General features: G+C 30.7%; 1 protein-coding gene across 1 annotated transcript in view; it reads left to right on the forward strand.

Moving 5' to 3' along the window:
- The window catches only part of LOC127735380 (zinc transporter ZIP13-like), a 40,899-nt gene that overhangs the window by 6,728 nt on the left and 15,482 nt on the right, over positions 1-18,689 (forward strand). Inside the window, exons 2-5 of the mRNA XM_052245545.1 lie at positions 10,459-10,563; positions 12,172-12,281; positions 14,658-14,924; positions 17,744-17,833. Of these exons, the coding sequence (XP_052101505.1) occupies positions 10,459-10,563; positions 12,172-12,281; positions 14,658-14,924; positions 17,744-17,833 (572 nt within the window). The remainder of the gene's footprint in view (positions 1-10,458; positions 10,564-12,171; positions 12,282-14,657; positions 14,925-17,743; positions 17,834-18,689) is intronic.

An 18,689-nucleotide genomic window follows, 5' to 3' on the forward strand; every position in this document is an offset into this window, starting at 1 on the left:
AAAATTAAAGTTTTGGTTAAAAGTAGTTTGTGATCACATCAACTTGAAACTTAGTACATGTATACAAATTTGATATTAATTGAACTTTTTTATATACAAAAATGTAAATAAGTAAATAAATAAGGTTTTGACCAATTTCATAGCGAAGATGAGGGGAATGGATCGTAACCCTTGGCTAGCGAAGATGTTATTCACTAAACATGATAATGTTCTAGTGCAAGTCATGCATGCAAGTGGGGCATGGGACATAATATTCTTGTTTTATATGAATGGAAGTAAATGTTGGGTATATGTTAGTGAGACAGCAACTCAACAATACTATCATAAAACATCTATAGTTCAACATACAACTCATTTACTGAATACACCAAAGACAAGAACAAGAAAGATATATATATATATATATGTCAAGTGGAATTACCCAACCTGAGAAAATGGAAAGACAATGTAAATGAGCATACAAACAGATAGACAGGTTAACATTACTCTACATATTATCCTATGATAAAGATATGTTGATTGTCATTAATGTTCTGAATTTTTAACTTATCTGGCTTAAAGGGTCATGCATCTGAATGAAAATAAAAATTGATTATGAGACAACTATTAAACATTGAACAAATGAAAGAGGATGCAAACTTGTACAGGTAACTGTAGGGCCTTCAATGAAGAGCAAAAAACTTAACCTTATGGTAAGCTAAAAGGGCCTTCAAAGATCAACAAAACACATTCCTTATGGTAAGCTATATTATATAGGCCCCTGAATAGCAAAAAGTGAAACAATTCAAAGAGACAGCTTAAATAGCCTGTTCAAGGAAATCACATTAATTAAGTGAAAAACACTTATTGCACACTGCAATGAACAGCTACTAGATTACAGGCTACTGGACTAGGAAAGGGACATAAGTATGTGACGGTTAAACCAGTTTTTGAACCCTCCCCTTAACCTGTTTTTCTTAGTGCTGGTAGACAATGCACACACCTGTAGCCATGCAGTAAGGTTCTAGGTTTTTAGTCTAACCCCTTTGAAGACAAAAAATGCTGTTAAATTTGAGATTCAGATTGAAGTTCGACTACTAAGTCAGAGGGTTATGACCCCAAAAAATTCCCTCAGAAACATCCCGGCTAGGAGCCTGATGCACATGTATGAAAATGTCATCACAATGAACCAATTCAGAAATAATGTTGCATTATGGGAAATACTATTTAGATGTTTGGTGCAGATGTCATTTATGAGGTTGCTGAGACTTCACAACTGAGTTTAAAATGGAGATTGAAAATCTGGACTGATATTTTGATAAATAAACAATTTAATACTAGAAATCAGTTTATTCTGAAATACCAATAAGTACAATACAATTTGCTATGATACAAATCTGGGTGTTACGTAACCTCTTTTTATACTTTAAGGAAAAGGAAATGAATAATATAATCAAGCTTATATCATGTATACATTATCTATAGGATCTGATTAAATTTAATATCAATATTATTATCAGTTTTATTAATATAGATTCTACCACTGCATCTAGTGTGATACGATATTTCTCCACTAGAGATAGTTAAATTTTCATTTAAAATGCGAGGCTTGCCATGCGTTGAAAATATTTAGAATTTAACTGTCCAGAGTGGAGAAATATCGTATTGCACGACATTTGGTGATAGAATCTGTTTCTCTAATAATTTTTAGACCACATGCAGACAAACTTAATCCTTCTATTCCAATGATCTGCAATAAGATGTCTTCTTTCTATGTTAGATCATCAGACATGGTCGCCTTTTTTCGAGAGACGTCTCAGTAAGAAATTCATAGGAAAGCAAGAAAATTTGATGTCATAATTGAATATTGACCAATGAATAACTGAGATCAAATGAACCACACGTTGATTAAATAAAAATAATCAACAGGTCAGGAAAAGGATAAATCTGCTAAGATTTAGAGAAAAAGATCTCTATAAGAATCACATGTAGTGCTTTATAGTTATAGAAAAGTCTTAAATTTAAAACAAAAAACTTTACAGTCATGGTGATAGCGACAAATCTAACTCTTTTGTATATGTGTTTTTGTTGCTGTGTTTTTCGAACATCTGTTGTAATTGAAGTATCGATAACCCCTGATTTCTGATCAGTTTAATCTGTTAAGTTTTGCACTGTACATGTTTTACTGATTTCAATCAGATTAACACATAGGCAGTCATAATGCTACAAAGAACATTATTTCAGCTTGCTTCTCCATTAGAATAAATTTTATGCTTCGTAATATCATACAAAATATGTCACGATTAATGCTTGTTTACAATATTTGCTATGATTGATGCTATTATATATGATATTATGGAACAGAAAAAATCATGCTGTATGTTCTCAATCTTAGTTGCAGATATCTGTCAAACCATTTTATTTACTGGGAACATGTTTTGCTTTTCTTTCAGCATGTATATATTTATGCAATAAAAAATTAGAAGTAAGAAGTTATGTAATAGGTATATTTAGAAATTTCCTACAATAATAATTGATAAACAGGCAAAATAAAAGTTTGCAGACATTATAAACAACACATTTACATAATATCTAATGTGCAAGTATAATTAACATTGAGGAAGGACTTTGTAATATATTTGTTTTGACAAAATAAATCAACCTAAAAAAAACATAATTTGTAATTTGTAATTTCTTGTACAATTGAATGAATATGTTTTTCATATGAATTAGGGAAAAAACACAAATAGCCTTGATATTGCTTTGTCTTTTGAAAAAAAAAAACATATATATTACGTTAAGTTTTTTTCATGGTAGAGAACCGGTACAACCACTTTTACTATTAGAATTTGCACCTTGTCACGTACATTTAATATGAAGCAGCTGTTACTGTGAAAGAGGATGAAGTCCATATTATGTATTAGTAGCTATTTAAAATTGTGATTCTCATTATTTTTTATTATGTTGGCTCCTGATTTTTTGCTTATCAGATGTACAAGTTTTAGGAAAACTTACACTCCTTTATGATGTTTTTTTTTTAAATCCTGCAAATGCACATACTGGACATACAATATTGAGCATTTGGGCAAGAAAAACTTTAAGATACAAATCAGGAACTCTCTATTTAGAATTTTCTACTGCAATAAGGACTTCATCCTCTTGGAATTTGAAATAAAGTCATTAAAATCACGAGTGACAGCATCCTTATTTTTCTTTGTATTCTGGTGAAATATCAATGAAGCAGCTACCCAACAACACAGGCAGTCATGATTACGGTCTTGGTTGTTGTAATTAACATCAACAAAATTTCATATAGTTTTTGTCTCGCCTTGACAGAGTCAAAAAGCGAACCATAGGTATGCTGTTTCCGGCAGCGTCGTCATCAACAGTGTATTAGTTTGTGATTAGGTCTAGTTTATGGTGAACCACTAGTGGTAGGTCAGTGATATTTGGTATGCAGTTGTATAAGCATTGGCACATCTCATTACCACGGAGATTATTTGGCCCCGCTCCCTCAGTGCATGGTCTATTGACTTTAAAACTTTTGCTTAGTTTACATGTATTAGTTTATGATTAGGTCAGTTTAAGATGAACCACTAATGTTAAGTCAATGATATTTGGTTTGCAAATGTATTGGAATTTGCAAGTTTCATTTCCATGGGGATTATATAACCCCACACCCTCATTATGGTTCATTGACTTTGAAACTTTTACATAGTTTACATGTTAATGTTTGTGTTTGTTTAAAGGGAACGATTTATGAGATTTCAGTGGTATTTGGTATACAGTTGTACTAGTATTGGCACATCTCATTCCCATGGAGATTGTTTAGCCCTGTACCTTCAGTCATGGTTTATTGACTTTGAATATTTGCATAACTTACATATTGATAAAGTATTGCTATTTTGATTTCAACATTTGCATTATCAAAATAATAAATAGGCGAGACATATCTCTGTGTTAACAGTTTATTTCACAAAGTTTCACTTTCATGAATAAATCTTTACACTAACAAAACACACCAAACAACCCACCTTTATTATTGTTTAGACTTGACAGTTCTATCAGACACAACTGTATCATTGTCAACAACTGACAGACACACCCGTATCATTTTCAACAACTGACAGACATGACAATCACTCCTCTATCATGGTTAACACTTGACAGACACATGCATCATGGTTAACACATGTCATACATGACAGATACATGTACCATTGTCAACAACTGACAAACCTGATAGACACACCTGTATCATTTTCAACAACTGAAAGACACACTTGTATTATGTCAACAAATGACAAACCTGACATACTTGATAGAAACACCTATATTATTTTAAACAACTGACAGATATGACATACATACCTCTATCATTGTTAACACTTGACCAACCTAAAAGGCACACTTGCATCATTGTATGCAATTGAAAGACACCCCTGTATCATTGTCAACACCTGACAGCTGTCGGACACACCTTTATTAGTTTTTATTGTCAACACTTGACATACCTGTATTATTGTCGGCACCTGACAGGCCCGACAGACACACCTGTATTATTTTAGAACATCTGACAGACACAACTGTATCATTGTTAACACTTAACAGACCTGTTAGACACACCTGTATTTGTGTCAACAACTGATAGTCACACCTGTATCATCATCAACAACTAACACACCTTTATTATCGTCAAAATCTGGCACACCTGTCAGAAACACCTGTATAATTGTCAAGACCTTACTGACACACCTGTATGATTTTCAACACTTGACAGACCAAACAAACACATCTGTGTCATTGTTAACACTTACCAGACATGACAGACACACATATTTCATTGTTAACACCTGACAGACACACCTATACCTTTGTCTACAACTGACAGCATCACCTGGCACATCTCTTACATTGTCAAAACCTGACAGACCTGACAGGCACACCTGTACAATTGACAAGTACACCTGAATCATTGTCAAAACCTGATACATCTGTATTATTGTCACCATTTTAGAGGCCTGACAGGCACACCTGTATCATTTTCAACACTTGACAGACATAACATACATGTTAAAATTGTATTTTTGCAGAAATGTGAGCATTTTACTGCCTTTTTATAGATTATAGTTTATTCAACAACATTTATTGTTGTTCACATCCTTGTCATTTAGTCTTTTGCCATCATTGCTAATTCATTGTTTTTATATAAGAGTAAGACAATGGGATCTGACTGTGTCCTTTAGTTGTAAACTGCAGTTATGATTGCAGAGTATACTAAGCTAATCTTAGATATAAGATCTTCTGTACAATACTTAACAATAAAGACACCTACTTAAAGTTTGCATGTTATCAGTATTATGATTTGCTTTAAACCTCAACATTTTCTGTGACATGCTTATAGGGTTATTGAATAGGTTTTCAAGTTCTCCAGGTTTGTCTAATTTCTTGGAATAACATTGTTTGTGTGTTGTTTTTTTTTCCAAATAAGTTAATAGAAAAGTGTTATTGTTTGGAATGAAACAATGTGATCTGCCAGTCAAAAAATCTGATAGTGGTCCCAAACCCTTGCGAATTCTTCTCAGGAATTCAACTCATATGAATGATTTTTTTAATAATTTGTTCTGATGTTATGTTGTTACACCACTGTCCCAGGTTAGGGGGAGGAATGGGCAAACATGTTTATCCCTGCCACATTTTGTGTGTTCTTGTCCAAATCAGGAGCCTGTAATTCAGTGGTTGTCGTTTGTTGCTGTATATCATATTTGTTTTTCATTTATTGTTTTGTACATAAATCAGGCTGTTTTTTTCCCCTAGTTTTAATTGTTTGACATTTGTCACTTGGATAGCTTGCTATGAGGTGTGGGATTTACTCACTGCTGAAGGCTGACCTATAGTTGTTTACTTCTATGTTATTGAGCTTTGGTGGAGAGTTGCCTCATTTACAATCATACTGCATCCTGTTCTTATTTTTTATAAAGTATGTTACAAGTTAGAAAAATAATGCTGAGTTGTTACTAAACAACAACAACAAAAACCACACAAAATACATAAAAATGACAATAAACCATTAACTACAACAAACAACATTACTACAGATTATTATACATATTAGTATTTCTTTTCAATTTCCATTTATTTATTTCTTTAATTTAACCCATTTTTGAGAATTTACTTTTTCCTTTGATAACTTGACTGATTAAGTCTTACCTGAGCTTTGTTTTGGGATATATCCTTCAGACAAGATTTGATTTCAAATCTGTATGCTTTTGCTATCATTATTTGCATTTGGACCAGTAAAGTGGCTAAATTCCTTTCTATTAGCTCCGTTCAGTTCATTTTGTTTCAACAAGATTTATTGAAGAAAAAAAACCTATTTCTGTTGAGAAACTGTCAGCGCTTTTTGATGTAAACAGAATTGTTTCCAAGTTCTTATCTTGAAAAGACATGGTCGTCTTTAAAATGTTCCATTCATTTCATTATCTGAAATCAGATTTAATTTGCAAGATCTGACTTGTAAATTATCGTAATTTGCTGAAAGAAAGCTATCTTCTTGAAAATTTCCATTCAGTGCATTTTACTGCAAACAGATTTATTTGGTAGTTCAGAATGGAATTATTGAATATCTAACTAGTGATGGATGAAGGCTTTGGAAACATCGGCAGATATATTGGAGGGAGTCTGTGCCGGAATCTATCTCAATTTATTTTGTAAGTCATTGCTATAATAGGATACATTCCATCAAATTCTTATATTGTCAGAAAACAGGCTTTTGGATAAAGTGCTCTAATATAAGTATAATTAAACATTAATTTAGGGATTATTATTGATTGTTTATTTTATGGGAAACTGATCTATATCACAAACTGTTACCACTATTTACCTAGATATGTTTTCTAATCAATACCCTGGGAAAAAAATGTGACAGAGATTGAGAAGTATTCTCAAATTGATTTCTGGTTATCTGTCCATAAATATTTCACTGCATCTCTAGTTAGGAGTAATCAGATTCATTGATTTGACTCAGGTGTGGTTTCAGAGAGTAGTACGGAAAAGTTTGATGGTTCTATGTATCCATAACTCAAATAATTCAGCGCCCTCTATCCACTACCGTTTCTCAAGGATGTTAATGGAGTGATCGAAGTGATCGTAATATAACGACTGGATTATTCAGGTTAATGTATCCAAATTGTTGTTGACCCCTTTATAAATTTTGAGCCATTTGCAAAGAGTCATTTTTTTATCAAAATTTCATTCAGCTTATAACCCCAGTTGACTTAACTTTATTAAACAGGATGTCCTTCTTTGTAATTTTGGTTTCAACATCTTGTTTTTTTGCCCCCTACTTAATAGAATATCAGGTAAAAAATGAAATGTATCAACTCTTTTTTTTTAATGAAAATTATACTCTCTCCATCATTTAATAACAAGTCTAAGATATAAATCTGAAATCTAGCTTTATACTTGTCAAGGATTAACATATGATAACTAAATACCACAGTAAACAACCTCAAAAAGTTTTTTCCTTTGCTGGTGTTTTCCTTGCCACGAACACATCCAATCAAAAGTTTTTGTGATGAAGTAAATGCTAGTGAATATGGATAAATAATTCCCAGGTCATGAGTATCAATGTATACTAGAAAAGATTCATTGCAGTTTAAGACATGAAGAGCGTGATTCTTGCCATCGGTTACAAGAATTTTGTCATTTGGGGTTGTTGCTATGCCTACTGGTGTAAAAAAAATTTTGTTGCTAGGGTGACCTGTGTAAATTGATTGTATGTTTCCGTCTTCACTAAGAACTACCACCCTTCCTGTGTCATCTTTTGATAACTGGTCAATAACAAAAATATTTCCATTGAAAGTTGATGATATGCTCCTTGGGTATGTGAAAAATTTCTTTTCATTATCACTTTCATGTACTGCAAGATGTTTTCCATTTCGGTCCATCACAATTACTACTCTATTCCCATATGCTGGAAAAACAGATCCTTTATTATCCCTTGCTCCAACTATTACTTTCTTATTATCTTTAGTCACATGAACAGCTCTTAAATGAAGATTACTAACTCTATATTTTGAATTCCCAATTTTCCCTGAATTTCTTGATATTTGGTTTAGTGATGATTCATATGGGCATAAAAGAAGATCGCCTGTAGAAAAAGAGGCAATCCCAAATATTATATTATTATATTTTGACTCTACTGATATGTTTTGCTTGTCTATTTTGACTTTTTGAAGCATGCTTGAGGTATTATCTCCAATCCACAAGAAGTCATTAGAATATGATGAAATATAATGAATATTTACTAAATCTGTTGTAAATTGCTTTGCCACTATCAATTCAGCTGATCCAATTTCACACTTTGGGATGGAGCTAAAATTCTTGTGATGTTTTAGCTCACATTTCTTTGATAAATCTTTGTAACTATCTTCTTTTGTTAAAGTATCCAATTTGTCAGCTTCTTCAAAAATAGATACCAAGTCTAGGGACCTAATGATATTTTCAAAGTTCATATTTAGGCGATGAATTAATTTCTTGTCCTCCTCAATCATTCTTTGTTTTTCCCGAAAGGCTTTAATTACATTTTTCCATTTATAACCAATGAAATTAAGTTCAACTTTAAAAGCATCATTGTTTATAATGGTTTTGTTTTTTGCAGCTTTTTTTCTTGACAAAATTTCTTTCCTGAGCTTATAATAATTTGAAGTTTCAACTTTTTTCTGATAAATCTCCTCTTTGGCCTCTTTTATGTATTTAAAATTTTTAGACACTCTGTCTTTCTCGTAAATCAGTTTATCCAATTTTCTTTTATATTCGTCTTCTTTAATGATACTGTGTCCTTTATGGTTTGCATATAAGTTTTCTTCTATTCATTTTGAACAAAGAAGCTTTTTGCATGTTCTACAAAATGAAGACACGTTTTCTCCGTGTTGTGAGCATTCCATTACAGGAAAACCTAATGAATGATGTAAATTGGCTTTTTTCTGGGAACCAATCAGCCGATTATCTACAGAAAGATGGTCCACTGGATGTTTTTCATTTCTACACTTCCTGCAAATTAAAATCTCGCAGTCAAAACACTTCCATTTGATTTCTTTTGCATCACATAAGTTACAACCAACTGGAATTTGTACCCTTTTCTTACCGGTAAATGGTCTGTTCTCTTCCATGATAAACAACGAAAGATACAGCACATCAAATATACCGGTAACTTATAAAATTGCCATTTCTATTATCAGCGTGTCCTTTACAATCTTACATTACACTTTTGAAATATTTTATTTTACTTCTTTGAACAATGTAGAAAACAAATTAAAGTATGAAGTCTTTGTTCAAATAATTTTAAGAGAATAATAGTTGTAAATTTTCAGCAGTTTTTTAATGATAGGCACAAGGCCAAGATAAAATGTTTAAAATGGAATAAATTTACCTTATTTTTATTAGAAGGTTTTCAGAAGAACAGTTTTTAAAGGTCCCAACAACTGTTACATGATATTATGAGACTATTGAGATTTAAAACTTTGTTTGAATATAAATAACTTTATATTTACAAATTTATTTGGTTGTAGTTATAAACATAAAATATTTCATAAAATAAGGCCACAATTCTTAACCTGAGTGCTTAAAAAAAAAAGAAAACTGTCATTTTCAAACAGGGTTGTAAGTAATAACTTTTCCATAATAAAAACATATTTAATCTGTAAAGCTCACTCATAAAACAAATATATTGCAAATATATTAATCTATTTTATATAGAAGAGGGTCTGGATGGGAGATCCTTCATTTCTGTATTCTTTAGATTTTAGGTAATTTTCTCTATTTTCTATATTTTTGCCCTTTTTCTCTATTCTCTACATAGTAACACCTGATTGTTCCACATGCCTTTGTTGCTGAAAAAAATAATCTCTATTTTTTAAATGTAAAGGGGTACATTTTTTTTCAGAAACAAGTGCCTATGCATTATTCTCTATTCTTTTCTTTTTTTGTCCATTTTTCTGTAACCTTGGCCCATTATTCTCTATTCTGTAAACTCAATCTAGACCTTCATAGAAATTACTGACAGTGAATGAAAAAAACTGTAATTTTGTGAAGGTTTGTAATATTTAGGCCACACAAATTAATAGCTCAATATTCCCTGAGTAAAATGACATTATTTTCTGAGGAAGGAATTTCAGACAAGGATTAGTTTTAAAGTATGTCAATCCCAAAAAATCCCTATGCATTATACATTTTTATACTTAGTCATGTTAGTAGAAAATGTTACTATACTAGAAACATTGTAATTATTGTTATATTTATGTATATTTAGCTGCAGTCAACAAGTTGAAGCTATTATTAAGTTTATTATTTTTATGTATTTTTTAGCTGCAGCAAACAAGTTGAAGCTGTTATTAAGATTATTATTTTTATGTATTTTTTAGCTGCAGTAAACAAATTGAAGCTTTTATTAAGTTTGTTATTTTATGTATTTTTTAGCTGCAGCAAACAAATTGAAGCTATTATTAAGCTTTGCTGTTGGTGGACTGCTGGGAGATGTCTTTCTTCATCTTTTACCTGAAGCGTGGGAATCTTTAGATAAAAGTTTGTAATTTAATTTCTTGTATTTCAAGTATATTTCAAGATGCACATGGATATTTATGAAAGAAAATGCATGAAACAATATTTGTTAAACAGGGTCAACAATTTTAAATTTCATGGTCATACAAGTGAAAGAAATTTTATCCTCGTCCTACAAGAGTTACTTCCCTGATTATATCACTTCTACACATTTTTTACTAGTGTTAAGTATTTATACGCCCGTTTACGGGACGTATTATGGTATACCTTTGTCTGTCTGTCTGTCCGTCGTCAACATGTCAGACAATAACTCAAAAACACTTTAACCAATTTGCATGAAACTTTGGTAAATTGTTTATATCTATTGACGTGAGCTCTCTTTTGATTTTTATAAAGTTTAGATTTTATGTTTCCAAGTTATGAGATTTTATTCATAAAAAAGGGGGGATTTTCCAGTTTTCGGACAAGAACTCTAAAGAGCTTTCGGACAATAACTCAGAAGTGCTTTGAGCAGTTTTCATGAAACTTTGGTGACTGGTTGATATCTATTAAAATAACCACCCTTTAGTTTTTTATAAATTTCTGATATGACATTGAGGAGTTATGGAACTTTATTCTTTGGAAAAGCGACAGGCGTATCATGCGCTCATGGCATTGCTTTTTATTAGTCCCCTACCGACAATGTCTGTCTGTCAGTCCGGAAAATCAGTTTTCCACACTTTTTTTCTTAGTGGATGAAGATATTGATTTGATATTTGGTATTTATTTTTATCATGACAAGTTACAGATCAAGTTCGAATTTTGTTCCGTTCTGATGATTTTGTCCAGAGTTATGGTCCATGGACTTCGTAAATTCACTCAAATATTCAGTTATCCGCACTTTATTTGATAATTGGTATATAGTGTTATCATGACAAGTTACAGATCAAGTTCGAATTTTGTTCCAATCTGATGATTTTGTGCAGAGTTATGGTCCTTGGACTTGGAAAATTCACTAAAATAATTAGTTTCCACACCTTTTTCATCATGCTTGAAGATATTGACTTGATATTTGTTATATAGTTAACACCATGACAAGTAGAGCATTTTGTTCCAGTATAATGAAATTTTAACCAGTAGGGGACTATGTATTGTCATGCAATACTCTCAGAATGCTTGTTTAATTAGTCATAAAAAAACAAAATAATTCTTTGAATTCAGACTGAGGATAAAATGGTTTAATTGTTTTTAATGTAAAGACTCACTGCCATATCTTTTTTATACACAAAATACTGCTCAAGATATAATACATTTTATCATTACTGAATGGAACCTTTTTTAATGCTTTTGGTGTTTATATTCATCTGTAACATTGGTTCCAGTAACATTATAATAATGCTGCTCAGAATTTGTTGAGGTTTTTTTGTCCACTATTTCAGTATTACATAATATTGATATCAATGATATTTCACCACTATAATTATAAAAGGCAACTCTGTCTAGCAATATTTGGGTCAGTGTGACATACATTCACAGTCTTTCATAGTGCAATGCTGTTCAACAACAATTTGATCACTATGTCCAATCATTTTTTTAACCCATTTGTGGGTTACAATTCCTACAGACATGTTATCTGATATTTTTATATTTTAGATAGCCATGACCATGGAGGTCACCTGTCAGTTGGACTGTGGGTATTAGCTGGAATACTTACATTTTTAGTTCTAGAAAAGGCTTTTGCAAAAGAAGGAGAGTTTGATCATGTATGTATATATCAGCAGATTATGTCTATTGCAAAATATAAAATAAATACACAATCTGATTGAAATACGGATCCTGTGCCAACGCTTTCCTAACAAGGATCTAACAACTTTCCGTTCTAATTTCTGTTCTGGTCATTATTATATCAGCTAATGAAGTTCCTGCCTACAAATTTTTAAAGGTATGTATCATTAGGACAAAACCAGAGGATCCTGAAAGATCTGTTAAACAGAGTGTTGTCAGATCCTTGTAAGTGAAGTGTTGACACATGATCTGTGTTATAATCGGATTGATAAACACAAAATGATTTTTACTTATAGTTGAATGCTGTATGATGACTTGTAGTTGATCACATCTTTGTCCTTTGGTCTTTGGTGGATATTTGTCTCATTTGCAATTAAACCATATATTTATAACTTAAAGTATTTCATGATATGATTTATCGATATCCATTGATGAAATTAAGTGAAATGATGGTATATATGTAAATTTTATTTGATGGCTTTTTAAATTCTTGTCTCATTGGAAAATATCATCAGAAATCTTCTTATTAATTCACGTCTCATGCTTTATATTCATACCGTCATTATAATGAAACATTTTTTGCTGAGTAATATTAGATGTTTTAAGTGAAGGAGAAATGTAAACTAGGTTTGCCTTGGTTTCTTCATGTCTGCTAGTCAAGGGTTATGGGTTAAGATATTTTCCCACTTCTATACATCGGTTATGATCACAAGAAGAGAAGTTAAGGAAAATTTGTAACCATTCACTAGTCTTTGTTTGAGAATTTTTTTCTAATCAAATAAAGCACCAACCATTCAACTTTTGTTTGGACATAGTTCATTTTAATAAAATTGTTTGATTCCAAATTTCTTGAACAAAAATCATTTGTTTCAAAAGAGTAATGAAAAGAATATTAGTTTCAATTGAAAATTAAGAGAAAAAAATATTCAGCATTGAGTTTCAAAAATTATTATTACTTGTACCTGTATGTTGTTTTTAAAAAAAAAATGTTTGTCTGAAGAGAAAAACCCATCCTCATCACAAAAGATAAATGTTCAATGCTTAAGGAAATTTGCTTGAATGTAATGATTTTGAAACTGGATTCTGATGAAATCCATAAATATTAATATGCAATGAATATTTTAGGATTTATATAATGTCATACTAAAGCAAGAAAATGTCAACAGTAAATTAAAAATTGTCTTAGAGAAATCCTTGTATTAGGAATATAGCACAATAAGTTATTGAAAATACAATCAATTTTATTGTCTGCTTATTTAAGTACCATGAATTATTAAATTCACTCCTGTACCAAGTCAATTAATTTTTCAAGTCAATTAATATCACAGTGGAATTAATGATCAAAAGAATATTTAATTGATACATTTGACCATAGACCTAAAACAGGAAGGATCAATTTTCAGCCTGTTAGAGAAGGCTTATCTTTATGCTCCAAATGAAAATTGTTACATTTCAATAAATTTGCTTTGTGCAATTTCTACAAAGCTTTATTTCTTAGGGTGGGAGAATTTACAATGCATTTATAATAGAGATGTTTTTCTTGTTATTTAGGGAGTTTTGGGGAGTTGCTGTTTCATTGAAATGTCCCTCCCATCTCCTTTTATTGATATGCTACTGGTTGAGTGGCAAACTGATACCATAAGACATGTCGATTTGTACTAGGGTGACCCATAATGCATCTTTTTAGAGGAAGTTAAACTGTAGAGAATAACATATGCATACATGTAATCTGTAACAGCATCAGATATTTATGTGGTCATTATAAAAAGGACCAACATATACAAAGCACATATTATATATACAATACATTGCATTGCTAGCAAGTTTTCCTTTTGTATATAAATAAGCAATGGAAACTGAGGAAATCAAGCATTTATTTATAAAACATTAGATTTCTGTTGTTAAAATTTTTTAACAAGTTTAAAATCTAATTGAGAAATTAGGATATGCCTACATCTACCATGTAGACACTCAAGATTATTTAAGCAAACTCTTACCTTGTTGATTTGATAATTAATATTTTAGTTACAATGTATAATTTTATTTACATTTACAATGTATAATTTCAATTACACTGTATAATTTCAGTAACACTGTATAATTTCAGTTACACTGTATAATTTCAGTTACAATGTATAATTTCAGTAACAATGTATAATTTCAGTAACACTGTATAATTTCAGTAACACTGTATAATTTCAGTTACAATGTATAATTTCAGTAACACTGTATAATTTCAGTAACACTGTATCATTACAGTAACAATGTGTAATTTCAGTAACAATCTATAATTTCAGTAACAATGTGTAATTTCAGTAACAATGTATAATTTCAGTAACAATGTATAATTTCAGTTAGGGGATGAATGTGAAGAGGAAAAAGTAGCTGCAGAGAAACAAAATAAAAATAAAAATACAAAACATAAAAATTTACGTAACAGAGATAAACATAAATCCAATAAAACTACAGAAAATGGAAGTGTTCAGGAGAATGGTAAATCTGTACCGCAGTCAAAAAATATAAAGAAAAAGACTGGTACAGCTGAACAGCAGTATAAACAGCATCAAAATGGTGGACATGTGCAGCTGTCAAAAGATGCTGAAGAACCACAGAACATAAAAGTAAGTTTATATTTATGTGGAAGCTATTTTTTTTATTATATTGTTTTGTTTATTTAAGTAACATCTGTAATTTGTATATAAGTTTTTACAGTTAATCTTTCATTTTCAAACTACAACTTCTGAATATTGCATCTCATTGATAATAATATAGAAAACCATGCAGTTATAATTGAAAAACCTCAAAACAGTGATAAGTCTGCCATAGTGCACTGCTGTTTTATGTCATCTATATCTATGATTGCAAGCCCTCTAGAACATGCCTTTGTCACATTATTCCTTCTATATTGTTAACCTTAGAGTATGGCCATTCTATTTCGGTCTTTTTAAAACTGTGTATTCATATATTTTTGTGGGTAACCACATCCTATAAAAATCTACAAGAATTATTACTAACCAATAATAATAATTCACAATAATAATGAAATTTATTATGAAATACATTTTACAACACTTATTTCAAGTGTAGAAGTTGATATATGGTTCTTCCTGTGTAGGTCTTTGTGGCTTTTATTTACCCAATGCTTTTTTATTTGTATTCAGCTTACACAAACTGTAAAACAACTTATTTTCACGAGTGATGTTTTATTTTGACTTTATGAGTTTTAAAAAACACAAATATAAACCATCTGAAAAATGTGTCAAACTTGGATCTTTTCTTATATGAATCCACAACAAAAGTTTGAAAATGAATTGCAGAGAAGTGGTGGAAAAGATCAGAAAAGGCTTAAAAAGAATAAAAGTATCAGGGAAAATAAATTGGTTCATGGTATTGGCCTGTTTAAAATTGTTTGAGTGTGGATGCATAGCTCTGGGCAAAAGGCCAGCATAAGCTTATGCTATCACTTGACATCCATGGTCTGGTGTCTATCATCATACTTTATCCTTACTGAACTTTATTAAGGATCTTTTCTTGAACTGGATATATCCTTATGATGTCTTAGATGATAATTTGTCATATCTTCTGGTCTATTGCTAAAAATATAACTTAAGGGTTAAATGTGGTTTATTGTCTAATATCTTGAAAATTATAATACATGCAGATACAAAAATCTGACATGGCAAAAATGTTCAGAGTGTCAAGAGTAGATTCTTTATTTCCAACAAAATTATCAAATGCCTCATTATAGCTTTTATTGAACTTAAATGACCTATTTAATGTTTTACTATACATGAAAATTATTATAGATAGTCTGCTATTGTAAATAGCAAATGTGATAAGCAACAGAAGATCTACAAATAAGCCACATGACCTAATATCTCCAAAACTGTAATGGATAGGAAACTTTAACAGGGGCAATTTTTTAGTGAAGTTTAGATCTGCTATGTAAATTCATCATTGTTTTATGAACTTTAAGCCTGTTTGGACATAATCTTGAAAACCATCATGGATAGAGAGAAACTCTTAACAACAAAATTGATAAACGACAGATCTTGATCTACAAATTATCCATTGTTGCTTTATATTTTGAAGACTGTTGAGAGGAGGGGTATAATTAATCTGGGGAACAGGGCATGGAAGCTTTTTTAAATATTTTCTTTTTATTCAACATTTTACTTTAATATCAAAATGGCATAATTTTGCAGGATGAATAATTTAGGCTTCTTTGAGCCTTTAGTTTAAAAGAATACTCTGATTATTATTAGGACTGAAGTTGAGAATTGGTGCATGCACAGTGAAACATAAGTATACAGAATAGTATAAATTTAAAATCTTTTTTAACAGACTCTTGTATCAAGACAGAAATGAATATTCTTTCGGAAATTAACTCAATTTAACTGAATATATGTTAGATTTTAATTTTTCCCTTATTTGTTCAGTTTCGTCAATTTTCACAGAATACGGTGAAAATTGACAAAACTGAATTTCACTCAAATAATTTACTAAATTTAATTCACTGTAAGCAAAATTGGGTAAAAAATGAACAGGTTATGGTGACAGATTGTAATGATGATGTACTGTGATAATCTCTCTGATAATTACCTCATTTTTCCTGGAAATTGACTTTCAAAGGGCTTGACAAAAATAAATCAATTGTCTAATAACATGCACAAAAGAAACAGCTGATGTAGGATAGCAGATATAAACATTAAAGATTTGGGAGATATTTCTCAATATAAATAGAATTGAAATGTAAAGATTGCATATTCTTGATCAAACAACTGTTAATGTATTTGATTCATTGGTGGGTTTTTTTTGGAAGTTTAAAAAAAAACCAAAAAAAAACATCAATATATGCATGTAAGTTGGAGAAGATTTAAAACAAAAGTTTTGTAACCAAGTTGTGGAAGGAGGGATATTTTGTTATTAAATTAACTTTTACACTGACAACCTTGATGACAGATTAATTCATATCTTGTATGATTAAAAACTGATGTGAGGTAATCATCATTGAGACAGTAACCCAATGACACAAAAACTCAAATTTATCAGGAGGTCATTAGTAGGGTGAAAAGGTAGGTGTCTATCAATATAACTATGCACATGAGACATTAACAATAATGGGTAACTGGGTTTGTTGTAGATATCTGTCTGACAGATCTCATATGGCCTTGACTTCATTTTCATGCTTTAATATTCAGGTATTAGTTTAAGGATTAGGTCTGTACCTCAGAGATTACATGATATTTATTAGTATTACCTTGTACGTGAATTTTTGTAAGATTTGAATATATGTGCATTTTTACTGGTTTTATTTGACCTTGATCTCAGTTGCAGAGTTCATTGATTTTAAACAAAAATACATGTATTGAACCAGCAAGACATTTTCAGTTGAAATTCTGAATTAACTGATTTTTACATATATTTTTTTCTTTTTTAGATAAGTGGTTATTTAAACCTTTTTGCCAATGTGATAGATAATTTTACTCATGGTCTAGCTGTAGGTGGTAGTTTTATAGTTAGTAATAAGGTAAGTCTATGGAATAGATACAAATTATATAATTTTCAGACCTTTGGCTGGGAGAATGTCTTTATAATCATTTAAAATTTTTATTATTTTCATATTTCAATATTTTTGTAAGTGAAAAATTTCTTATCATTCTTTTCTCTTTTTTTTTCAATCTATCCCCTATCAGTCTTATCCAGTAGAGGAACACTTTTTATATGTAACCTACAGCTGATACAATGATCTCTCTGATTAACTTAAGCATGTAATGGTTTCACTGATTACAGAATTCATTTTATGTACTTTCCTATAAATCCTTGTAACAAGATAGATATTGTGTCCAGTTATACTGTGGTATAGCAAAAACCTTGGGTCTAGTGACATAAACAGTTTGTATGGATCCTGATCCGGATTCAGAAAAGACAAGTTACCTATTACCATTTTGCATCTATTTTTGTTTTATCAGTATCAGATAACATAATACAGTAACCTGCAGATTGGTAATTCATAGTTATATAATGTTTATAGATACAAACATTAAAGATGAGATACTTAGTAATTGACCTTTACCTGATTTTAACTATCTCTGCCCTAACTGACCTTGTTATAAAGCTGTCAGATAACTAATAACTGACCTTTTATTTATAAGAATTAAGTTAACAGTGAATGTAATTAACAATTTAAGTATGTGAAAAAATGATCACAGAAAATATGTTGATAAAGATATAAATCCGAGCATACATTTGTTGTGTTTGGTCAATTTTCCTACATGACCACATCCCAAACATAAACTGAGTCAAATTGATTTCATACTAAACAATACTTTTTTAGCTCACCTGGCTCACAGGGCCAAGTGAGCTTTTCTCATCACTTGGCGTCT

This window comes from Mytilus californianus, unplaced genomic scaffold, assembly GCF_021869535.1.
Source record: "Mytilus californianus isolate M0D057914Y unplaced genomic scaffold, xbMytCali1.0.p SCAF_3, whole genome shotgun sequence".
Lineage (NCBI taxonomy): Eukaryota > Metazoa > Mollusca > Bivalvia > Mytilida > Mytilidae > Mytilus > Mytilus californianus.